Source organism: Hemibagrus wyckioides, linkage group LG22, assembly GCF_019097595.1.
Source record: "Hemibagrus wyckioides isolate EC202008001 linkage group LG22, SWU_Hwy_1.0, whole genome shotgun sequence".
Classification (NCBI taxonomy): domain Eukaryota; kingdom Metazoa; phylum Chordata; class Actinopteri; order Siluriformes; family Bagridae; genus Hemibagrus; species Hemibagrus wyckioides.
In genome coordinates, this window is record NC_080731.1 from 18,238,142 (window position 1) to 18,264,493 (window position 26,352).

The 26,352-nt window shown below is 45.6% G+C and overlaps 1 protein-coding gene across 7 annotated transcripts in view; it reads left to right on the plus strand.

Moving 5' to 3' along the window:
- arvcfb (ARVCF delta catenin family member b) overlaps positions 1–26,352 on the plus strand; it is a 145,555-nt gene that overhangs the window by 84,066 nt on the left and 35,137 nt on the right. For all 7 annotated transcript variants that reach the window (XM_058375052.1, XM_058375047.1, XM_058375050.1 and 4 more), the window contains 4 exons: positions 2,584–2,742; positions 5,624–6,216; positions 14,050–14,540; positions 19,239–19,422. In XM_058375052.1, coding sequence (XP_058231035.1) covers positions 2,584–2,742; positions 5,624–6,216; positions 14,050–14,540; positions 19,239–19,422 — 1,427 coding nt within the window. The remainder of the gene's footprint in view (positions 1–2,583; positions 2,743–5,623; positions 6,217–14,049; positions 14,541–19,238; positions 19,423–26,352) is intronic.

Below are 26,352 nucleotides of genomic sequence, written 5' to 3' on the forward strand. Positions count from 1 at the left end.
TCTGTTCAGTAGTCAGGCATTCCTTCTTTGGGCAGTTGCTAGGAAACATCCCCCTAACCCCCGGGGGAGCCTCTTCGGCTTCCCCATCTGAGCCCCGCTCATATTGCTGTGTGGAAGCAGCGTCTGGTGGTGCACCCTCCTGCCCAGCGTGAGGCCCTCTCCATCTCTGTGTGTGTTTAAGACCAGGCTCAGAGACGGAGAACACAGAGACCGCGGAATGTGGAATGCAGAACATCTCGGAACACGAAGTCTCTGCTTCATAATAATATACGGACAAGCTGAAGGATCATCTGAGCTGCTAGGGTTTCAGTGCGCATGTGAGATATAAATCCATGGAGCAGCCGGGAGAGGAGCAGTAAATTATCCTGAAGCTCTCAGACCTGCTCGCTGTGAGAGACTGAACAGCATTAATGCCAATGTGTATCTCTAATATAGGTCAAATGGTCATTACACCACAAGTGATGCATCAGACGCACTCTGTGTGTGTGTGTGTGTTTGGAGATATCCTTCCCTGTGCTGATCGGATCGGTCCTGAAGGCTGTGAAGAATGAAGCATAGGTTTTATCTAATCCTCAGTCTTGATCCTTCCGGCTGTCTGACCGCTCTCTCCTGCTTTCCTCAGAGTGTTCTTGCCTTAATCTTAGCAAAAGACCAGCGCATTTTGTTTTGGTTCCATGGGCCCGAATCTCTAGTGTGTGTGTGTGTGTGTGTGTGTGTGTGTGTGTGTGTGTGTGTGTGTGTTTTCTTTTTATAAAACAGTAATGCATTTTTTATAGTTAGGTGTAGTTTATGTGGAGCATGGAGTACCCTGTTACTATAGAAACCATACCGTGTTAGAGCAAGTGCACAACTATAAACCTCAATACCTTATGACCAATCAGAACCCAGAATACTAGCTGGATATCTGTTATAGTTCCTCCGCTGTTCTCCAGTCAGCCAGAATCCCGCCTCGTCTCATATCCCTGTACTTTTGTCCTTTATCCGTTGTCGCGTGTGTTCTGAAACCTTCCAGAGAGCCCAATTAACTCAACAGGTCTATAAAAGCACTACAAGCAGGTTTATTATATTTTTATCAAAGCTCTCCTATGCCACGTTTGCCAACATTGTTTCCCGAAAAGAATGTGGTACAGGACCAACAAAACAAACAAACAAACAAAAAAAGCCTGGTCTTTTCATTTCCAGATAAAAGAAATCCCCGGACAATAAGCGTCCACACTGTGCATCAACACCAGCACAATTATACAGAGGACTGAGCAGAACCATGTGGAAAGTGAAACCTTCACTAATGCATTGATTTGCTAGAACAAGGCCATTGATATAAACCTGTCATCTGCAGCTGCATGACTGTTATAGAAAACCAGTCTGACCAATTAGAATTCAGACTGGGGGAAAGACCTTCAGCTGTCGTCCAGTTTGGGTGAGTCAGTCCTTACAGGAACCTGATGAGCTCTTCAGCTGTTGCAGGTATTACATATTGAGATGCTTTTCTGCTCAGCGTACTCTTAGCGAGCTGTTATTAGCAAAGGATGTTGATAATGTTGTGTGATTTGTACCTAATATACTTGTTTGTTTGAGAAGATATACAAGATGTTTGTTGAAGCTCTAAATGAAATGTTCCTCATGATAGACCTCTGACAAACAACAACAACAAAACATTTCTAAAACCAGCCTGCTTTAATAGATGCAGCTCCCTCTGCGTGCTGTCGTGTCTCGTCTCATTTCAAAGTCATCTTTCTTTGATTCAGTGGAGAATCCGGTGCCGGAGCTGCGAGGCGTCGTGCGGTCATCCGCCTGACCCGCCGCAGGCACCGTGCTGTAAAAGAGCTATGGTGTCAGACGCCCGTTATTCCAACTGACAGGCTTTCTCCTTCCATCACACTAACCCACTGCACACACAATCCAGAGGTGAGAAACGAACACGGCTTTCCACTTTCCCGCCTCCCACGGCCACATCTCCCCCCGACTCTCCACCCGGCAGCAAGCATGGAGGCTGTACCGACGGCTCCTGGCTTTTATCTTTCTGTTTGTACAGCAAATAAACAGCGAATGATATTAAAATCCGCTCTTAACAGGCTTTTGCACGAGTTAATCAAAGTGTCATTAGTGCACGATATAGCTTTTAGAAAGCAGACAGCACTCGAGCATTAGTGGGAGGCACTCCAGCTCGGAAATGTCTCCTCGCCCACGAGGAGCTCGGTGCAGGTGATGAACACTGCGCACTTCCTGCAGCAGAGAGGAGAAAAGGTTCTGCTATAGTTTTCTCTTCCTGGTTAATAATCACACAGAAACATTCACTCTGTAAACCGGTCACTTCACATCTACCTGCTTCACAACCCTATCGGCATCCTCACCCGGCTTTAGTCACAGGCCATCTTCGTCTCCTTTTATCTCTCCTCTCTTGATCCCGTATTTGTCTTATATTTCCAGTGTGACATTTCGTCTCTCACCTGCAAAGCCCCTGAGGCTCGTAAGCAAGCGTGTGATATTAAAGCTGTAATAATAACTGAAGGTGAGGGGGAAAAGCATGCCAGTGCTACAGCAACCGCTTCCTTGTACTGACGACCTTTGACCTCTGTCTGACAGGAGCAGAGTCCCAGCAACCAGACGTCTCTGGCCATGATGCAGGAGCCACAGGAGGTGGTGGAGGAGACGGTCACTATAGAGGAGGACCCCGGAACGCCCACTTCACACGTCTCTGTGGTGACGTCAGAGGATGGGACCACACGCCGCACCGAGACCAAGGTATGAGTGTATATATATACACACACACACACACACACACACACACATACACTGAGAGAACTCAGATTCCACACTGCATCCAGTTAGCAGAGTCTCCATGATGCTGTTATATTAATATGCCGTGTGTTCAATATTTATAACCCTAAAGGCCATTTCCAGGTGTGTGGAACTTATTCTACAATTAAAGAGGTTCCTGTCTGATAAACGTTTCAGATCCCCTGCTTTAAAGGTCTCAGCGTTTCATTAATATTCCTCTTACACACACTTTCAGCTCCAACGCTTTTCCTGGTTATCATCTGCTTGTTTGTGAAAAGGGCAGTTCAGCGAACAGGAAGCAGAAATGAAACTCTTCTGCCTTTACACAGACATTATGTTCGCTCTGTAGCTCATAGCCACTCAACGCTGGTGTGAAATCTCAGCATGAAACATGCATTCACCAAGCAGTCACCTCCACATAACCTCCACCCCTGCAGAGTGTTTATATCTCTCTCACACACACACACACACACACACACACACCTGCACACATTAAACATTAATACACACACAATTCACTCTGCTTCTGGATTTGTTTTTCTCTGATGCTTCTCACTGGCTTCTTCCCGTTAAATTATTAAGTCCTCAGTCAAACTGATCTGGGATCAGAACAAAGAAGACATGGTGACATAGGGGACATGGGGACAGAGGGGGCATGGGGGCATGGTGACAGAGGCGATATGGTGACAGAGGGGGCATACTGACAGAGGGGACAAAGTTACAGAGGGGACATACTGGTATAGGGGACAAAGTTACAGAGGGAACATACTGATAAAGAAGAAAAGAACAGACAGAGGGGACATACTGGTAAAGGGGACATGCTGACAAAAGGGGCTTATTGACAGAGAGGCAAAAACTGACAGAAGGGACATATTAAAATAGGGGACATTCTGACAGAGGGGACATATTAAGAGAGGGCATATATATATCCTACTACACACGTCTCTGGGTGTCTGTCCTCAGCCTTGTCCTGGTTACTTTAAAGCTGTTTGTGATTCTCTGATTGCATCTCAAAGCAGCTTTGATGAAACAGAGAAACACCTGAGTGTAAAAACAGCAAATCTTTAATACATGAGCTTTGTGCTGAGGACAACAGCAGCACTGCTATACTCTTATACTCACTTCTTATACTCGCCTTCTGATTGGTCAGCAGCAGCTCTGACTGTAGTGCCGCTGCACATCACCGCTTTATATTAATGCCCTCGCTTTAATACCGGGCGGTTTCTATAGTAACAGCTCACCTACCGGGGCTTGTTCATATGCCGACACTTTTTCTATGGAGATTTATTTCAAATAGAACCTGCATTTTTTTTTGTCTTAATAACTTCGAGAGAGAAAAAAATAAGATAGAGAGGCTGATGAGTTAAGGTCTGTTTCACAGATTTTCATGTCATTGCTTTATTGCTCTGTAATGAACAGGAAAAAAAACAAGAGACACTGGAGAAACATTTCTGGAGGAGTTTTGAAGCAGGAACTTATAAACTGATATATTTTCTGGATGCTATTAACCTCGAGAGCAGGCTAGCAGTTTGATGTGACAGTTTGCCGAGATGAGCGTGAGATAAAGCATTGGCTCTGAAGCTCCTGAAGTCAGGACGTCTGATGGCGCTGCTGTGGTCCAGGATTAAGCTTCAACGCCAGGAAAGAAGTTGATTCGTTAGAGCCGTTTCCCACGAGCGTTATTAAGCTTTAACAAACGGCTTGCTCGACACGGATGCTCTCAGCTGACGATTCATTTTCATCAGCCTCATTAATTCCCAAGACAAATTTATAGCCTCCAACAAAACAGCTAATTAACGGCACTGCCGAGTTCGCTGGGCAGCAAATTGGTTTCAGAATCCACAACACCCGGGCTTCTCTCCTCCCTCAGTGTGGACCTGTGAAGAACGAGCTGAGGCAATCGTTTATTCAAGCCTCAGATGGAATGGCAAGACGGAGAACGAGGGATGAAGGGAGTCTTACTGTGTACTGAACTGTTTAGGCCACGCCCACTTCAGGTACGACAGGGCTATTTAGAGCACTTCATAGATACATGTCTTTGAATGCTGCGTATGGAATCGATACTGCGACGTGATTGGTCTGTCTGCGGGTCTATTTCGAGTTTAGTTGTTTACTCCTTTATTGACGTTTGAGCGTACAGACAGATTGATGGCCTGAGAGAACAGTGCAGTAATATGATTAATCCTTCCAGCCCTGTTTTCCCACTGCCCTTGTTTTTATCTCTCTCTCTCTCTCTCTCTCTCTCTCTCTCTCTCTAGCTTTAGTAGTGACTCATCTAACAGGCCAGAGTTTTTGAACTCCAATCCTGCAATACTCTATGATCATCAAACTTCAAAGTAAAAATGAATGATTTACAAGGCAGGCAAGGCGAGCCGTAGTGTTGTGGACGCGCTCCAAACCATGTCAAGGAAAAAAAATTTCCTCTCTGGTTAGATCAGACGCCACTTTTACGTCCTGCTCATTATTAAGTGAACTCCAGTAACATGGTGTGTGGTGGAAATATCAGCACTGCCTACAGGCTCTTATTCATCACCCCAAAGTAATCACCTCTGAGAGCTTTTACACATTCTGAAGCATCTTCCTCCCATTCATCACCACACGACTCGGAGACAACTTGCATCTGAATTATTCATCTTATTTTTTCCTCCTAAACTGCTGTGTGATTCTGAGTGGTGATTAATAAAGCAGTTCGACACTTGGTGGCGTTTTAGCTCTGAACTTAGCTCTGAAAATAAACCTGAAACACATTCTCAGCCCTGGAGAGCATACTCCATGTACTTGACCTTTCTATACATGTTTATTTATTTAATTATTCTTTCCAATGTTTTTTTGTTTGCTGTCCCAGGTGACGAAGATGGTGAAGACGGTAACGACCCGCACCGTGCGTCAGGTGCCGCTGGGTCCGGACGGGCTGCCGATCCCTGACGGCTCTTCACCACTGGGCAGCTACACAGACTCCATTGACCGTCGCTTCATGAAGAACGGCGAGCGCTTCGTCACACCTCAGGCCACTTCCACGCTCACGCGCTCCTACAACCACAGCAACTATGGAGACTCATACTACAGTCCACACGATGCCTATGGGGACGTCTGCGACAACTACGGCAGCCTCTCGCGTGGCCTCAATTACCGGCCCTACCGACCCTATGGCTACCGCATGGAGAACAGCTACACCCTGCCCATTCGCAGGGACGACTATGGCCACATGGCACAGCCACAGGTCCCGGTGGGAGGCAGCAGCACCGTGGACCTCAACCGCTCACAGCCGGAGCGCTTCCAGCCCGAGCCGTACGGCCTGGAGGATGACCGCCGCAGCCTCGGGCCAGACGACGAAGAGCCATACGAGCTGGAGCCTGACTACTCCACTGCCAACCGCCGCACTCTGCCCAGCGCTGCACGAGCCATCAGGGACCCGCTGCGCAATGGCCCTCGTGTCAGGTGAGCCGCAGGGTCTGATCCAAGCAATGTCAGGATGTTACCTTTGTGTGATCTCAGGGTTCTCTCCATTTAACCTTATATCTGTCTTACCTAAGTACAGTCTGATCTCACCATTGCCTGAGAAAAGTCCAGGTTTAGTCCAAGTCTGATCTCAGCATCACCTCAGGAAATTCTGGGTTCAATCCGAGTCTGAACTTAGTATCATATCAGAGAGGTTTAATCTGAGTCTGATCTCAGTATCACATCAGAGAGGTTTAATCTGAGTCTGATCTCAGTATCACATCAGAGAGGTTTAATCTGAGTCTGATCTCAGTATCGCATCAGAGAGGTTTAATCTGAGTCTGATCTCAGTATCACATCAGCGAGGTCCAGGTTTAATCTGAGTCTGATCTCAGTATCACATCAGAGAGGTCCAGGTTTAATCTGAGTCTGATCTCAGTATCACATCAGAGAGGTTTAATCTGAGTCTGATCTCAGTATCGCATCAGAGAGGTTTAATCTGAGTCTGATCTCAGTATCACATCAGCGAGGTCCAGGTTTAATCTGAGTCTGATCTCAGTATCACATCAGAGAGGTTTAATCTGAGTCTGATCTCAGTATCACATCAGAGAGGTCCAGGTTTAATCTGTGTCTGATCTCAGTATCGCATCAGAGAGGTTTAATCTGAGTCTGATCTCAGTATCACATCAGAGAGGTCCAGGTTTAATCTGAGTCTGATCTCAGTATCACATCAGAGAGGTCCAGGTTTAATCTGAGTCTGATCTCAGTATCACATCAGAGAGGTCCAGGTTTAATCTGTGTCTGATCTCAGTATCACATCAGAGAGGTCCAGGTTTAATCTGAGTCTGATCTCAGTATCACATCAGAGAGGTCCAGGTTTAATCTGAGTCTGATCTCAGTATCACATCAGAGAGGTCCAGGTTTAATCTGTGTCTGATCTCAGTATCACATCAGAGAGGTCCAGGTTTAATCTGAGTCTGATCTCAGTATCACATCAGAGAGGTCCAGGTTTAATCTGTGTCTGATCTCAGTATCACATCAGAGAGGTCCAGGTTTAATCTGAGTCTGATCTCAGTATCACATCAGAGAGGTCCAGGTTTAATCTGAGTCTGATCTCAGTATCACATCAGAGAGGTCCAGGTTTAATCTGAGTCTGATCTCAGTATCACATCAGAGAGGTCCAGGTTTAATCTGAGTCTGATCTCAGTATCACATCAGAGAGGTCCAGGTTTAATCTGAGTCTGATCTCAGTATCACATCAGAGAGGTCCAGGTTTAATCTGAGTCTGATCTCAGTATCACATCAGAGAGGTCCAGGTTTAATCTGAGTCTGATCTCAGTATCACATCAGAGAGGTCCAGGTTTAATCTGAGTCTGATCTCAGTATCACATCAGAGAGGTCCAGGTTTAATCTGAGTCTGATCTCAGTATCACATCAGAGAGGTCCAGGTTTAATCTGTGTCTGATCTTTGCTAGCTCAGTGTTTACTTTTATAACCGTAATCTCAGTGTGCTTCCATCAGAGAAGAGTCAGACGATCTGAACACTTTACATCTGTTGATGTTCTGTTGCCGTGAGACAGGAGTCTGTGTTCAGGTGTAAGGTGTGTAGCGTGGGTCAGATATGCTGACGATGTCATGATGGATGGTGAAGGAGAGCAGGGAGAGAGGAGGAGTGCAGGGAGTTAAGGATAAAGCATCTGTTGGTGTGTCTGAGGGATGTCTTACATCGCTGTAAACAGATGCTCCGAGTGATGACGCTGCATCGGGGACTCGCAGTGCTGATAGCTAGCGAGCATGTTCTTCTGTCGCTAGGTTTGCTCTTCTCCCGACACGTCGCTTTGATGCGTTCGGGCTGAAATGGGCGGAGCCAGTGAGCCTCCTCACGTCTCTCAGCTTCCTCTGGTGAAAAAACTGATGTCCGGCTCATTACAGAGAAAGCGCCAGCAATGACAACAATTTTATTATTCCTAACAAGACTAACAAGTGTACGCACACACACACACACACACAGCTAGCTGCTAGTTTTTTACTCTGACACAAACACATTTCAAAAAAAAAAAAAAAGCCAGAACAAATAAAAACTGACATTTGACATGAAGTAGAGGTGTGTGTGTGTCTGTGTGTGTGTGTCTGTGTATCTCTGTGTGTGTGTGTGTGTGTGTGTGTGTGGACAATGGACTGAAGTGTATAAAGAAAGCAATTTCTGTCAAGCAGGATTTCAGTCCTGACTGACTGACACACACAGACACACACACACACACACAGAGGCTAGCTATGACAGACTCCTGACTATTTTCTCAGTAGTAATCTGTTATAAAGACACCAAGTCCTGAATTTTTCTGATGACTTTTTTTTTCTCGTCTCCATCGTCTGCCTGTAATAACACCCTGAGAGCATTAATAATGAATTCATGAGGAGATCGGGACGTTATAATTACGGCTTATCGCTCGGTCGGCTACGAAACCCGTCAATTACACTCAGGAGAAAATTGAGACATTTACCACGGGACTCATCCCAGATGCAGTGGAGTCAGCGAGCGGCAGGTGGAGTGTGTTTAATCCATTACTGACGCTACATGAGCAGCGTTTATCCCGCGCAGCTCTCTCTCTCTCTCTCTCTCACCTTTCACTTCAAACTCTTTCGCTTCATTACACTTTGTTCAAAATTAGCAGGCATCGCTGCTGCACATGCAGTCCTGCTAACACACACAAGGTTCTCGATGTCAGCCAATCAGCATCCAGATTGCTTTGTGAATGTAAATACGTTTCCCTAGGTCACATGACCTCTATTCCATCACCTCTATGTTATCCTCATGTTACTGAACACACAGGGATGAGCAGCTGTCTGCCCTCTTCCTCATACATGGACACACACCATTGGCTAGTCTGTCTGTGATTGACAGGAGAGAAAGAGACAGTATGCCCCACCCACCCAGGGAGGAGGAAAATGATAAATGATGAAAATATAAAGGCAGATTTTACACACCAGTGTAGAGAGAGAAGACAGACAGAGAGAGAGAGGGAGAGAAGTGAGGGAAGACAGAGAGAGAGATGGAGAGAGAGAGAGAAGAGAGAGGGAAGACAGAGAGAGAGATGGAGAGAGAGAGGGAAGACAGAGAGAGAGAGAAAAGAGAAAGAGAAGACAGACAGAGAGAAGAGAGAGAAGACAGACAGAGGGAACAGAGCGACAGAGAAGAATAACAGAATGAAATGAGCTTTTCATTCACACACACTCTCCACTGGAACACAGCGTGACTTCATCTTCCCTGCTAACAGCAGTGGTCAGGAGTGAAGGATGAGCGCTGAAGGACAGAAGGTGGTGGTGAACGATGTTGAAGGAAGTTTGTTGACCAGCGCTCACACGGCTCTTCTTGAAGCTCTCCCGTCAGCGCAGATGTTTTTCTTGCGGATCTTTGTCTCGCTTCGTCACGGCCGCCTCATTATCCGCCGTCTCATTCCTGCACTCTGAAAACAAAAGGCAGACGGAACCGAGCGAGTGGAACGCAGACGCTGCAGCGGTGTTGGAGCAGACTGACGTTTAGCTGATTCCATTACATTCTTATAGAACCTGGTGCTGAGCGTCACAATCACATCTGCATCTCACACCTTCATCATCATCATCATCATCATCATACATCATTCTGTCTCTCTCTCTATTTCTCTCTATCTGTTTTTTTCTCTTTCATTAAATTCAATTCTGTCTCTCTCTCCCTCTCTCTCCATCAACATGCTCTTTCACTCATACTCTGTCTTCTTCTCCTCCTCTCTCTCTCTCTCTCTCTCTCTCTCCATCAACTTGCTCTTTCACTCATACTCTGTCTTCTTCTTCTTCTCTCTCTCTGTCTCTCTCTCTCTCTCTTTCTCTTTCTTCTTGGTCTCTCTGTCTCTCACTATCAACTTACTCTTTCACTCATACTCTGTCTTCTTCTCCTCCTCTCTCTCTCTCTCTCTCTCTCTCTCCATCAACTTACTCTTTCACTCATACTCTGTCTTCTTCTCCTCCTCTCTCTCTCTCTCCCGCGCTCTCTCTCTCTCTCGCGCGCTCTCTCTCTCCATCAACTTGCTCTTTCACTCATACTCTGTCTTCTTCTTCTCTCTCTCTCTCTCTCTGTCTCTTTCTCTCTCTCTTTCTCTTTCTTCTTGGTCTCTCTGTCTCTCACTATCAACTTACTCTTTCACTCATACTCTGTCTTCTTCTCCTCCTCTCTCTCTCTCTCTCTCTCTCGCGCTCTCTCTCTCTCTCGCGCGCTCTCTCTCTCCATCAACTTGCTCTTTCACTCATACTCTGTCTTCTTCTTCTTCTCTCTCTCTCTCTCTGTCTCTCTCTCTCTCTTTCTCTTTCTTCTTCTTGGTCTCCCTGTCTCTCGCTATCAACTTACTCTTTCACTCATACTCTGTCTTCTTCTCTCTCTCTCTCTCTCTCTCTCTCTCTCTCTCTCTCTCTCTCTCTCTCTCTCTCTTTCTCTCTCTCTCCATCAACTTGCTCTTTCACTCATACTCTGTCTTCTTCTTCTTCTCTCTCTCTGTCTCTCTCTCTCTCTGTCTCTTTCTTCTTCTTGGTCTCTCTGTCTCTCACTATCAACTTACTCTTTCACTCATACTCTGTCTTCTTCTCTCTCTCTCTCTCTCTCTCTCTCGCTCTCTCTTTCTTCTTCTTGGTCTCTGTGTCTCTCACTATCAACTTGCTCTTCACTCATACTTTCTGTCTTTTTATCTCTCTGTCTCTCCCTTTTTCTCTTCCTCTCTCTCCCTCTCCCTTTCTTCATTTTCTTTTTTTTGATGTCTGTCTCTCTCCATCAACTTGTTGTTTCAAGTATACTATGTCCTCTCTCTCTCTCTCTCTCTCTCTCTCTCTGTCTCCTTTTTTTCTTCTTGTTCTCTCTGTCTCTCTCCATCAACTTGCTCTTTCACTCATACTATGTCTTCTCTCTCTCTCTCGCTCTCTCTCTCTCTGTAGTTTGTTGAATCACGTGATGAGTAGCTGCTCTGTCTGTTAGAGAGGAGATCATTATTCGACTGTATATCTGCTGATAAGAAAGTAGAGAGTTTGTGTATTCTGTGCAGAGGGAATGTAAACATGGTCATTTCTGTACCAGCGTATGGTGATGATGCTGGAAACCATGCAGAGATTCTCTCCATCTGTAACCGCAGCAGCAGCACAAGCCCAGCGCTAATATTATTCCTGCTCTGAGCCTCAAGGAGTCTTTCCGCTCGGAGCATAGGAGCCATTGTGTTTTTCTCTTCGGGGAGATCCCATCTGTGTGTGAAACACTCTGTGTACGAGATGGAAAGAGTCCTAGAGCGCCTCATTCCTCTCACTGCCCTCCGTGCTGCCTTTTACCTTATAAGGAGTGCTTTCTTGCAGGCCAGATTATTAACAAAATTATCAATTATAGTTCGAGGTAGGAGCGCATCAGCACCTGGGTCCTAGTGTCAGTCTCGTTCACGTCCCGGGAATGCACATGGCAACGGATTACAGGCAAATCCTGACGTTCTCATCATTCAGTCCAAGTCGCAGCCTTTTTACTGTGTGTCGCTGTGTATCACTGTGTGTGTGTAGCATGTATAGTGGTTATGACAGTGACATCATTTACCAAAGCTCTTTCTGTTATTATGCACTATGTAACATTACCCACAATCAACCTTCTCAGCCGACTACACTCACACACACACACACACACACACACAGCGTTGGTGTAGACTTCCTGCTTGTGCTCGATTGCCAGGTGAATCTGAGCAGCTCTTTGTCAGAAATCAGTCGTGTCCTGGATTACACACGTCGTCTGATCAGTGTACTCTGTTTAAACAGATTCTTCAGCGTGCGAATGAAACACAAGCAGAGAAATCCCATCTAATCCGGCCGCTCCTGAACCCAGAGCAGCTCTGGTGCTAATGAATGCTTGCTTTATTAAAGCGCAGAGATGCCCTTTGAAGAAGAGCTGCGATTATAACACTAGAGTGAATTCAAACTTAACACACAAAACACTGGCTCGGAAGTGGGACTGGACACTGGAGTGTTGGACAGTAAGAGAAAATGCTCTTACTCCAGCGTACTGTAGTCTCACAGCGCTGCGCTGCTTTAATTACATCCCCAATCTCTCCTGCTTCAGCTCTCAGCATGGACTGGCGTACAGGCTTTTAATAAGTCCACCTCTTCTTTCATTCTGTGATTTATTTGTTTGTGACTTAATGACTTTAATAAAGACTCACAGCACGTCTGCAGACGGAAAAAAAACATCTACAAAGTCTCAGGTTATATCCAGGCCCATGTTTCATCAATGGTTAAGAAAAAACATGTCTGTTGAAAAAATCTGACTGTTGCCGTCGTCTTCTGTGGGCGTGGCCTGTGCAGAGTTTCTTAAACAGTATTAGCTATATGTCAAAGCTTCGAACTAGCTTCATTTTCTGATTAGCAAAACAAACTAGCTCGCATCCAGTCACAAGAAGCTCCAGCCGTCTCCGCCGCCTGCTTCCAAATTTTTCCTCCTAATGTCTCTGTATACGTGTAATAAGAGCTCCAGTGTTTTGAGACCATGCATAGTTTATGTTAGAAGTTTTTTCTTCCATTTGTGTGCGTCAAACAGCACGTAGGAATGAAATTGGAGAAGTAATAGGCCCGGTCTGAGGAGCTCTAGACGAGATTTAGTGCTTTCAAAAGTCATGAGAGAAAATCTCAGTTAAAATGTTGATGAAATGGGGCTGAAATTCCACTCGATGGTTTCCATTAGAGCGGTGAAGGTTGTGAGTTTAAGTCTTGGGATTACTCAAGGTCAGTGTTAAGCCACCGAGCGAGACGGTTAACCCTCAAACCGCTCAGCTCTAGTCCCGGATTGGATTCTGCCTTCGGTGGAATTCCCTTTTGGATTAAAGTGTCTGAATAAATGAAAACGTCTCGCACTGACACGGGCTGATGTAGAAGCATCCCAAGTGATCCAGAACGATATTTACAGGATTCAAATCATTAGGCGCTCATAAAGAACAGTTTAGCTGTGTAATGCGATCGCCTGTGGGTTCGACTGTACCGCTCTCTCGCTCGGGACAGCGAGACGGATCTTCAGCCCGTTTTATTTTCTGCATTCCTGCTCCATTAATCAGGAACTGATAAAGAGATGTTGCAGTGTAACCGTGCTGTCCTCAGGCATCATGCAACACTGTCACCTTCCATTGCTGTCTTCCTCTCTCTCTCTATCTCTCTCTCTCTGTGTTTCGTGTTCATTAATAAAAGCCCTGCTCGTCTCAGACACGGTGCATTAATAAGGTAGTGGCAGCTGTTCCTCAGCTCCTCTGGCCGCTTCCCTGACAGCGTGGTTTATAGTCGTCCACGCTCGCCGCTCACCTGACTCACCTGTTTTCTCTCTATCTCCGTGTTTTGACGTTTCCATCACTCTCCATCTCTCTCTGACTGTTCCACTTAAACCTATCCTCTTCCCCACATCTATCTGTTCGGCTCCTTACACAGCCTGTCCGTCTCTGAAAAGATGTATTTCTGCTTTTTCCATGGAGCTCCTAAGAATTCTGTTCTCTTCACTCTTTGTCTGTCCATGTCTCTGTGTTTGACAAGGAGATGATCAGTCAGTGACCACAGCCTCATTTCTACGCTGTCAGTGACAGTTAAGTCTTTTTGAGAAGTAAAAGAGATTTAATCACTGGACTCGGTTTAACACACTGCTCTGAAGTTTTTCCGTTACTGTTCATGTGCCAAGCCTTAGTAGTTTTTCTGGCACATGAAATGTTTTTATTCTTCATATCTCTCATTAACATGTTATCAGTGGATTGCATTGTTCAAGTTAAAAATGAACCTCATCCTCATCTCTCTCTCTTTGACCCTAAACAGAGGCTATGATGACCCCATTGAGTCAGAGCTAATTGATGAGCGGCACCGCTATGCTCCCGGGATGTACCCCGCTCCACTTGCACAGCCCGAGCGGGGCAGCACAGCCAGCCTGGACGGTGGCATTGACGCCAGTTTGTTGCGTCAGGACCCGCGCTGCTGGCGTGACCCGGACCTCCCCGAGGTCATCGCTATGCTGGGTCACCCTCTGGATCCAGTCAAAGCCAATGCGGCCGCTTACCTGCAGCACCTGTGCTACGAGAACGACGCGGTGAAGAAGGCCGTGCGACAGCTCAACGGCATCCCGGCTCTTGTGGCCTTGCTGGAGCACCCCAAGGGTGAAGTGCAGCGCAAGGCATGCGGAGCTCTACGCAACCTCTCCTTCGGCAAGGACAATGAAAACAAGGTGGCCATCAGGAGCTGCGACGGCATCCCTGCTCTCGTTCGCCTGCTCAGGAAGAGCGGTGACCCTGAGGTCCGCGAGCTCGTCACAGGTACGCTGTCTATACCAGACTTCTAGTTTATTATTTTCATCAGCGTTTACGAAATACATTTACTAGTCGCCGCTCCAGGGATGCTGACGTTAGTGTATGACACTAGTGTACACAGGCGTTTAATATCTTTCTCATTTATCATCCAGATTTAATTCCATGTGTCGCTCACAGTGTCACCTAAAACACCCCTGAAGCAGGAAGTGGTTTCTGTGACCTGTCTATGATGTTAGTTGCAGTGCAGTCTCATGCCTTCTTTGCTGCACAAATAAAACAGCCTGAAAATAACTTCCAATGTCCAACTTGAAGAAATTAGTAGTCAAGGAGCACCTAATAGGAGTAGGAGAGTTTTCTCTGACAGCACGATTGTTCTACTAACAAGAGTGGATTTGAGCTTCAGCCCACTAATAGCTTTATTTGCCCTTATTCTGCAAAACATATTCAGTTCTGTTTCAGTGCACAAGCCACCATCGCTTTTCTTTATCCACTGGTATTTATGGAACAATAAGTGAGAAGCTGTCCCACTGCTATTTCCACTCTTTCTAAGACACAACAAATCTACAGTCCCAGAGGGGCTCACTAGCATCCACGTTTAATTCTTCTAACTGCTGCATGCTGGTGCAGTCTGAGACCTACTAATGCCAGCTCTAAGCTTCTGGCATGGCAGGAGACGGATATTTTTTATCCTGTGGTCTTGAGCCTGGTCTGCCAGAGGATATTCCGGGGCGGTTGTCCTGGTTCTGGATCAGGGTTAATGTGCACTGCTGTCCTGAGTCTGGTGACCTGGAACATGTCCATGATGGTCCTAATTTTAAATTCTCTTTATTTTGGTTGCCAGAAGATCTGTTAAGTCCTGAATCTGGTAATGGTGCTCCGAAAGTACTGACTCTAGCTCAGTCTTACTTCAGCACTCTGTCCATAGTCTGTCATACCAGATGATATTTTGATCTGCTGTACCGGATCAGTTTTACTGATTACTGCTATTTCTGGATCAGTTTTACTGATTACTGCTATTCTGAGTTTGGTTTCCTGAAAGAGGGTAATTTGGTACTTTAACTGTAATGTACTGATTCTGTTATTAGTCTTTCAGAAGCACACAGCCCAAAGCCTGGCAGACTAGCAGCTAGTTGGGGACTGGTGTACTGGTTCTGGATCAGGTTTAATAAGCTCTGCTCTCCAGATTCTGGCATACCAGAAATTGTTCATTTGTAGGGGGTTGGTTTTATTGAACATGTTGTCCAGTTAAAGTTCACACAACATAACCTCCAGTCAAATATGAGAGCAGACTTGTGCAAGGCCAGATTTCTCAGACTGATGCTCTGATCCTGGATCAGCTGTTCAGGGCTGACTAGCTGTGTTAAATCTCCAGGTGATTTGCTAAATGGCCCTGGGAGAGTACAATGGGGTTTTGTCCCCCTACAGCTAATGCTTTAATCCACTTACTGGTTTCACCTGGCATACGTTTGCAGGAGTACTGAAAATCCAGCAGAGAGGCTTATAGCAGCTGCGATTAAACCCCAGAACTACAGGGATAACGTTAGCATGGGTGGGCTGAAGTCTTTTAACTTCCTCTTACCATCACCCATTTACATTTACATGACTTGTGTTTCAGAGGGACAGAATGTGAATAAGTAGCCATCAGCTCTGACCAAGCCTGTGTTTTCATGACCATAGCAGTGTGAATGTCCCACAGTCCAGAGGAGGATAATAAATCACTGGACTTGTTAGAGACAATATAGCACTGAGTAGTTTGACTACAAAATCTAGTGAGTGGGGTTACTTCATAAAAATGGGAAGAAGAACCTATGATGGCTTTTGTTGGAATGGATGCTTGACTAAGAGAGTTTTTTGCTGCTGATATTAATGAGCGTGGGGTTCCTGTGCCATGTGGAGGTCTGTAAGGCAGTGAAGGGCGACCATACCCCAGCTGCGATGATTGCTTTTACAGCGCAGTGGGCCTTTCAGTCAAGGCTAAAAAATAGCAACAAGTGGGAGGGCCCCGGCCCCGGCCCCAAACGCCCATGTGGTTTTAGCTGGCGAGGCCCCTATGAAAACACAACCACTCCATAATGTGGGATCAGTGCAAGGAACTGGGCACTATGCAGCACAATTAAAAATAATTGCAGGGTCTCAAAAATAGAACCAGTCCATCACAGAGGATTTCATTGCATTTGGTGAAAAAGCTCAGCATCCCACTGTTGCCTCTGAGGGACTGTGTACTCTGTAGTGGCTAGCTTTCTACACTCATCCTTTTCTTTTCTTTCCAGCAGCCCTTGTTCAGAAACGACCACATTAAAAGCTGCTGAAGTGTCGTTAGATGTCTTGGCAAAAGTCAGTAAACTCAGTAATGCTCTCGGCATGAAGCACGACCTTCTCTAGTGTTTGTGGATGGAACCCTTTCCACAGAGAATAGTTTAGCTTGAGAGGAAGTAGAGAACCAAATTCACATCCATATGTGTTGTAGGACATCCTTGTCTCTGCAGGCTGTATCTTCTACTTTGAATATCAACTGAAATTTGGTCAAGTGGGTTTATAGCATAATGCATTGTGGCATTTAAGCAGAATTCCTCTCTTTCCTGCCTTTTACCCTCCTGACATCCGCCCGCTCCGTCACCTCCACTCAGACTCGGCCGTAACAGCATCTCTAATGATTGTCCCGTCAGGGCAGCATGTCTTTTGCTCCTTGCAAAATTGAATTAGCTGTGAGGCTGCGGTGCTGAGCAGGAAACTGCAAACCCAATAAAGCAGCAAACATACACACACACACAGGGCTTCCTCAGGGCACAGCTCACAATTTCATCCTCCTTCTGGATTTGATTTCATGAGGAATCCAGCTGAGGGGGAGTTACAGAAAAATAGGTGACATCAGAGAGCAGCATGTGTTTAATCGCGGGTCAGAAAAGGACATTCCTCTCACCTCTCAAATCCTGCAGGACTCTGAGGTAGGGGAAGGATCAGAGATTCCTAGTGTCTACACTCAGAGACATGTAGAGTCAGGGAAACATGGAGGCTTTTAGAGTCAGACTCACTTGGAATGTCATTTAGTCAGGGAGCATAGACTCACAGACATGTTGACTCGAGGACATAGAGCCTGAGACACTTATTGTCTTATAGTGCCAGAGGCTCAGAGGGGACATCTGTCAAGATAATTAGAGACATTTAGATCGAGTCTTTAGATTCAGGGGCATGTAGATTCAGGGACAGGTAGAGTCAGGGGTGGGGTGTGGTTTCAAGGGTAGAGGCTTGTAGAATTTGTAGTCAGGGACGCATAGTCTTGTGGTGTCAGAGATGTATATCGTCAGTGGTTTGTGTAGATAAGGATAAATAGGAACATGTTGAGTCAGTTGTGTGTAGATGGGGATAAATAGACTTGTAGAGTTAGAGGCATATAGAGTCAGATGAAGCATAAGCATGTGTCGAGTCAGAGTCAGTGTTTTGCTCTACAGGGAGTGGCTCTGTCTTTCTGAACATTTGGGGTTTGGTCTTTTTTTCCCCCTCTATATTGACTAAGAATGCGGTTTTCTCCTCATCCGTCTTATTTTTCTATACAGACTTTAATTGACTGTTTTTGTGGCTTTGCTCGTCTCCCATTGAGTGTATTTTGGAAAACATGGGCTTTGTCAGACATTTTTCATCCCTGCAGCATCGGAACGCTCGCATGCTCACATGCCGCAAGCCACATTCAATAGCTTTCCTTGTAGGAGGCACCGACTAGATCAGCTTATTACCACACACAATAACCAAACCATCACTGGGGTTTCAAAAAAAATCAGCGTGTCACATGCAATGCTGCGCTTCCTGCTTTCTCTTATATCACAGGAAATGAAATGACCTTTAATGGCTCAGCTTTTTGCTATAAACCTGCGTCGGACATGGTCAGGTTGTGTCCAGGTCCCTCAGGGGGATGAGCTGAGTAGAAGGGAGTGTACAGTAATGAGACATTTCAAACACAAGTCTGGTCTTCATGACCAAAACACTTTTAGACCAAAACTATTTGACTCCTCTGCCTTATTTCCTGGCTCCAAATGGATGCATTTTACATCAGGTGTGTGCCAGTGGAGGGTGGGACGGTGTTTACTGATGTGGGCATCCACATGAGGTCATCGAGGGAAGCTTTTATAGCTTTTATTTCCAAATGAAAGGGACGAGAACCACCAAGGGGATTCTGGGAGGTGTAGTATTTTTAGATCTGGAGCTGTGTGGGTCCAGCTGGATCAGGGTGGGGGAGAAATGTTTACAGAATGGAAAGGATATGATGGTGTTACAACCAGAACTGCACTCCCAGAATTCCCTGGGCCTCACGGTGTTCTTCTCAGGTTTTGAGATTAAAACAGAAACTACAGTTTGCACTGAACGTTTTGTTGTCCTGAAAGCGCAGCCTGAGCTTTACATCTTGTCACATTTGTACTTTGTATGGAGACACGTCTGTTGTTTTTGTATCTCTCTCCTGAACGAGCTCCGGCTCTGATCTGCTGTTGAATGACATACAGATCCAGGAGAGATGCCACACCTGAGCGCCATCTTGCTCTTTCTTCTCTCTTCCTCTTTGTGCAGTAATCACCTCGAGAGAGATCAGAGAGCGTCAAAAACTTTACCACGAGATCTTGATTTCATAGTGCTTCATCGCGTCTGTTGCTCTTGTTTGATTTTGCTGTTCTTCTGTCAAACGCATGTTCTTCCTTCTCGTCATGTTTCCGACAGGAACGTTGTGGAATTTGTCCTCGTACGAGCCGTTGAAGATGGTGATCATAAACCACGCGCTGCAGACCATGACCAACGAGGTGATCATCCCTCACTCGGGCTGGGAGGCTGAGCCCAACGAGGACTCCAAGCCCAGGGACGCCCAGTGGACCACCATCTTCAAGAACACGTCCGGATGCCTGCGGTACTCACAGCTGACTTTATGCTCAACTTATTAGAACACAGTAAAATGCCTTGTAGCTTTCAGGGTTTTTTATATATGTATAATGGCTGACCTTTCACTGAGTACAATAACTAAGCACGTTTCCAGCATCCGAGACAGAGCATAAGTTTAGTCCCGGACTCTAAAAGGCTTTTAATTAAGACTGCATCGACAGGCTGTTTTAATCCGAGGTCAGGATGTCGACTCCTTCCCTTAATCATCTCAATAACTCCAGTGTGTTAGTGATGCACTCTCTGAGTTTGTGCACAGTGGCTTTTTCCCCTCCGTCCAGTCTGATACTAATTTGTTTTCAGAAGGTCCGTAGGGACAAAGGAAGAGACATGTTTAAGCGCCATTTAGCCGCAGCCGTCCATTAAATAGCCACTCAGAGCTGTTTGCAGAAGCACTAGCAGAACAAAGGCTTTTCATTAACAAGGGCTTTTAAGAGAAAAGCAGATAAGTGAATTAAATGAAAAGCTCTAAAACAGGCAGGTGCTTCAAGTTATTCAACGAGAGCCGGTCAAGAACTTCGGACAAGAGTTTTATTTCTCTGCTAATTTCCTGTTACAACAGATTAGGAAAGCAGTAGATCAGATGCACTTCTACCAGATCAGAGTACCACACAGTTTAGTGCTATTCACACATCTGAGCTCGAACCCAGCGGATAATTACAGCCTTGCTAACCATCATTTATGCCACGAGACATGGCTAAGTTAGCGTGTGATTAAGTTTCTCATAATTACCCATAGGAGTTGTTTTGTAAGTGTCCTTATGGTCAGATTTCAGGGCACTTTCACACCTGTACATCCAAGTGAAGCTGATATATTGCTCTGTTTGGCTCATTTTTGGGGTTTACACTGATCCCACCTCAACAAAGACAGAAAGGACTTTGTCAGGTGTTTAGGTGTCACACAGCTCACTGAGCACAAAGAACAATGAATCAGCGCTAAAAGAATGATTAGATAATTATATAAATACATTGTCCGTCTAAATCTCCAGCTCTGTGGTTTGGCTCAGTTTGCAGCCTGAAACACAGGTTTGATTCACTTCCTGCAGGTGAGCCAAACAGTTTAGCTCCTGTACGAGTTGAGTAGAGTTCACTTCTTGCTTTTGAGCTGATTCAGAGTCGAATCACTTTTTCATTAGAGTTCACTTTCTGCAGGTGAGTCAATTCAGAGTCAAATCACTTTTTCACTAGAGTTCACTTACTGCAGTTGAGTTGATTCAGAGTCACATCACTTTCTCTTGAGAGTTTACTTCCTGCAGGTGAGTTGATTCAGAGCCGAATCACTTTTTCTCTAGAGTTCACTTACTATTCAAGTTGAGTCACTTTTTCATAAGAGTTCATTTTCATGTAGGTGAGTCGATTCGTGAGTCAAATAACCCATATCACCTGATTAATGGTGTGCTTTTTCTTTTTCTTCTTTTTCCCTGTGATTAGGGATAAATCCAGTCTTATTTTTTGGAACAGAGATAAATGTGTGAACAATTCAGTGGGGATGTGAGGTTCTGTAAATGCTTAGTGTTTGGTCATTTTAGATACATAATTTTATCTTTCATGAGGTTATGCCCTTTATGATATAAACGATGCCATTTCTGTCTAACCTGCATCACTTAACCCCTGCATTAGCATTCATTTTTACTCTTTAAAAGCATATTACTCAGTAACTGCTATGAATTATTCAGCCCCTACACTGAAACTAATAGGAATGGTGTGGCGTAATGAGAGTGAGAGGAGTGTAAGCCTGGACCCTGAGCTCCCGGGGGTTGAAGTGTATTAGCCAGCATTAACATTTCTCCATTCTTCATACAGCAACATGCTCTCCACGCTCTCCACATCCACACCTCTCAAGCACCTCTCGCCTGCATTTTCCCAGTGTTCCGAGCACTGCTGAGTATCAGGAATTTCACTCACATGCTTTTGTGTGTGATCATATCTTGCTCTGAAGAGCTCATTGTGGCACAGCGGATAAACGTTTCCTGAAGTACAAGCAGCCAATCAGATTACAGGCTGTGAGTGAAAGCCATGTTCAGCTAAGTGAAGGTGTTGTATATATTGGTACACGTGTATAATGAGTGGTACATTGTAGCAGAAAGAGAAGCGACTTCCTTTTTGAGTTTATTCTAGCCCCTAATAGTGTTTATTAAGTCACGACGGTCAGTTTTTAGCGTGGCTTTATCTCTACCCCGTCTCCCTGCTCCTACGATGAGCATGAAACTGATACAGGAAGCAGAGTGGTAATGAAGAGCTGCTGTGTTGTGTGACAGTAAAGAGCAGGAATAATGCCTGTTTGTTTGTTCCACACTTCAGTGGCGGTCTAGAGGCTGAAATCGATCCTCATGGCCTCGCTCCATCCCTCTCTGTATCGACGCCCTCATTAGCAGCTTTTCCTCTGAACATTTTCAGCCACACAGCTTCTGATTAAACTCTCCTAGCCCCAGATGCCGAGTATTACCATGGTTACCCTGCGTCACTCTGCTGTAACTGGAGGTGAGCCGGGGTCAGGAGAGAAAGCCTTTCAGCTGGCCTTGCTGTTTTTCCTCATCTAACACCTCTAGAACTTTGGAACTGGACCAGAGGAGAGAGAGAGAGAGAGAGAGAGAGAGGGGAGGGGTGTAGACAGGTAGAAAGCATATTTGCTTTATTCCATTCAGGACCTCTGAAGGCTATTTTATTTGTCCTTTTCATTTGTTCCCATCCAAAGAATCCTTGAATCTGTTCAGGAATGTACGAGTGCAGCAGTGATGGAATGATGAGTGTGATGGGAGTGATGAGTGTAATGGAGTGATGAGTGTGATGGGAGTGATGAGTGTGATGGGAGTGATGAGTGTAATGGAGTGATGAGTGTGATGGGAGTGATGAGTAAGATGAGTGTCATGGGAGTGATGAGTGTGATGGGAGTGATGAGTGTGATGGGAGTGATGAGTAAGATGAGTGTCATGGGAGTGATGAGTGTGATGGGAGTGATGAGTGTGATGGGAGTGATGAGTAAGATGAGTGTGATGGGAGTGATGAGTAAGATGAGTGTGATGGGAGTGATGAGTGTGATGGAGTGATGAGTAAGATGAGTGAGATGGGAATGATGAGTGTGATGGGAGTGATGAGTGTGATGGGAGTGATGAGTAAGATGAGTGTGATGGGAGTGATGAGTAAGATGAGTGTGATGGGAGTGATGAGTGTGATGGGAGTGATGAGTGTGATGGGAGTGATGAGTGTGATGGGAGTGATGAGTAAGATGAGTGTGATGAGTAAGATGAGTGTGATGGGAATGATGAGTGTGATGGGAGTGATGAGTAAGATGAGTGTGATGGGAGTGTTGAGTGTAATAGGGTGATGAGTGTGATGGGAGTGATGAGTGTGATGGAGTGATGAGTAAGATGAGTGTGATGGGAGTGATGAGTAAGATGAGTGTGATGAGTAAGATGAGTGTGATGGGAGTGATGAGTAAGATGAGTGTGATGGGAGTGATGAGTGTGATGGGAGTGATGAGTAAGATGAGTGTGATGGGAGTGATGAGTAAGATGAGTGTGATGAGTAAGATGAGTGTGATGGGAGTGATGAGTGTGATGGGAGTGATGAGTGTGATGGGAGTGATGAGTGTGATGGGAGTGATGAGTAAGATGAGTGTGATGGGAGTGATGAGTGTGATGAGTGTGATGGGAGTGATGAGTGTGATGGGAGTGATGAGTAAGATGAGTGTGATGGGAGTGATGGGAGTGATGAGTGTGATGGGAGTGATGAGTGTGATGGGAGTGATGAGTGTGATGGGAGTGATGAGTAAGATGAGTGTGATGGGAGTGATGAGTGTGATGGGAGTGATGAGTGTGATGGGAGTGATGAGTGTAATGGAGTGATGAGTGTGATGGGAGTGATGAGTAAGATGAGTGTCATGGGAGTGATGAGTGTGATGGGAGTGATGAGTGTGATGGGAGTGATGAGTAAGATGAGTGTCATGGGAGTGATGAGTGTGATGGGAGTGATGAGTAAGATGAGTGTGATGGGAGTGATGAGTAAGATGAGTGTGATGGGAGTGATGAGTGTGATGGAGTGATGAGTAAGATGAGTGTGATGGGAGTGATGAGTAAGATGAGTGTCATGGGAGTGATGAGTGTGATGGGAGTGATGAGTAAGATGAGTGTGATGGGAGTGATGAGTAAGATGAGTGTGATGGGAGTGATGAGTAAGATGAGTGTGATGGGAGTGATGAGTGTGATGAGTGTGATGGGAGTGATGAGTGTGATGGAGTGATGAGTAAGATGAGTGTGATGGGAGTGATGAGTAAGATGAGTGTGATGGGAGTGATGAGTAAGATGAGTGTGATGAGTAAGATGAGTGTGATGGGAGTGATGAGTGTGATGGGAGTGATGGGAGTGATGAGTAAGATGAGTGTGATGGAGTGATGAGTGTGATGGAGTGATGAGTAAGATGAGTGTGATGGGAGTGATGAGTAGATGAGTGTGATGAGTGATGAGTAAGATGAGTGTGATGGGAGTGATGAGTGATGAGATGGAGTGTGATGGAGTAAGATGAGTGTGATGGGAGTGATGAGTAAGATGAGTGTGATGAGTAAGATGAGTGTGATGGGAGTGATGAGTAAGATGAGTGTGATGGGAGTGATGAGTAAGATGAGTGTGATGGGAGTGATGAGTGTGATGGGAGTGATGAGTAAGATGAGTGTGATGGGAGTGATGAGTAAGATGAGTGTGATGAGTAAGATGAGTGTGATGGGAGTGATGAGTGTGATGGGAGTGATGAGTAAGATGAGTGTGATGAGTAAGATGAGTGTGATGGGAATGATGAGTGTGATGGGAGTGATGAGTAAGATGAGTGTGATGGGAGTGATGAGTGTGATGGGAGTGATGAGTAAGATGAGTGTGATGGGAGTGATGAGTAAGATGAGTGTGATGGGAGTGATGAGTGTGATGGGAGTGATGAGTGTGATGGGAGTGATGGGAGTGATGGGAGTGATGAGTGTGATGAGTGTGATGAGTGTGATGGGAGTGATGAGTGTGATGGGAGTGATGAGTAAGATGAGTGTGATGGGAGTGATGAGTGTGATGAGTGTGATGGGAGTGATGAGTAAGATGAGTGTGATGGGAGTGATGAGTGTGATGGGTGGTGAGATGAGTGTGATGGTGGAGTGATGAGTGTGATGGGAGTGATGAGTAAGATGAGTGTGATGAGTAAGATGAGTGTGATGGGAATGATGAGTGTGATGGGAGTGATGAGTAAGATGAGTGTGATGGGAGTGTTGAGTGTAATAGGGTGATGAGTGTGATGGGAGTGATGAGTAAGATGAGTGTGATGGGAATGATGAGTGTGATGGGAGTGATGAGTGTGATGGGAGTGATGAGTAAGATGAGTGTGATGGGAGTGATGAGTAAGATGAGTGTGATGGGAGTGATGAGTGTGATGGGAGTGATGAGTAAGATGAGTGTGATGGGAGTGATGAGTAAGATGAGTGTGATGGGAGTGATGAGTAAGATGAGTGTGATGGGAGTGATGAGTAAGATGAGTGTGATGGGAGTGATGAGTAAGATGAGTGTGATGGGAGTGATGAGTAAGATGAGTGTGATGGGAGTGATGAGTAAGATGAGTGTGATGGGAATGATGAGTGTGATGGGAGTGATGAGTGTGATGGGAGTGATGAGTAAGATGAGTGTAATGGGAATGATGAGTGTGATGGGAGTGATGAGTGTGATGGGAGTGATGAGTAAGATGAGTGTGATGGGAGTGATGAGTAAGATGAGTGTGATGGGAGTGATGAGTGTGATGGGAGTGATGAGTGTGATGGGAGTGATGAGTAAGATGAGTGTGATGGGAGTGATGAGTAAGATGAGTGTGATGGGAGTGATGAGTGTGATGGGAGTGATGAGTGTGATGGGAGTGATGAGTGTGATGAGTGTGATGGGAGTGATGAGTGTGATGGGAGTGATGAGTAAGATGAGTGTGATGGGAGTGATGAGTAAGATGAGTGTGATGGGAGTGATGAGTGTGATGGGAGTGATGAGTGTGATGGGAGTGATGAGTAAGATGAGTGTGATGGGAGTGATGAGTGTGATGGGAGTGATGAGTAAGATGAGTGTGATGGGAGTGATGAGTGTGATGGGAGTGATGAGTGTGATGGGAGTGATGAGTAAGATGAGTGTGATGGGAGTGATGAGTAAGATGAGTGTGATGGGAGTGATGAGTGTGATGGGAGTGATGAGTGTGATGGGAGTGATGAGTAAGATGAGTGTGATGGGAGTGATGAGTGTGATGGGAGTGATGAGTAAGATGAGTGTGATGGGAGTGATGAGTGTGATGGGAGTGATGAGTGTGATGGGAGTGATGAGTAAGATGAGTGTGATGGGAGTGATGAGTGTGATGGGAGTGATGGGAGTGATGAGTAAGATGAGTGTGATGGGAGTGATGAGTGTGATGGGAGTGATGAGTAAGATGAGTGTGATGGGAGTGATGAGTGTGATGGGAGTGATGAGTAAGATGAGTGTGATGGGAGTGATGAGTGTGATGGGAGTGATGAGTGTGATGGGAGTGATGAGTAAGATGAGTGTGATGGGAGTGATGAGTAAGATGAGTGTGATGGGAGTGATGAGTGTGATGGGAGTGATGAGTGTGATGGGAGTGATGAGTAAGATGAGTGTGATGGGAGTGATGAGTGTGATGGGAGTGATGAGTAAGATGAGTGTGATGGGAGTGATGAGTGTGATGGGAGTGATGAGTGTGATGGGAGTGATGAGTAAGATGAGTGTGATGGGAGTGATGAGTGTGATGGGAGTGATGGGAGTGATGAGTAAGATGAGTGTGATGGGAATGATGAGTGTGATGGGAGTGATGAGTAAGATGAGTGTGATGGGAGTGATGAGTAAGATGAGTGTGATGGGAGTGATGAGTGTGATGGAGTGATGGGT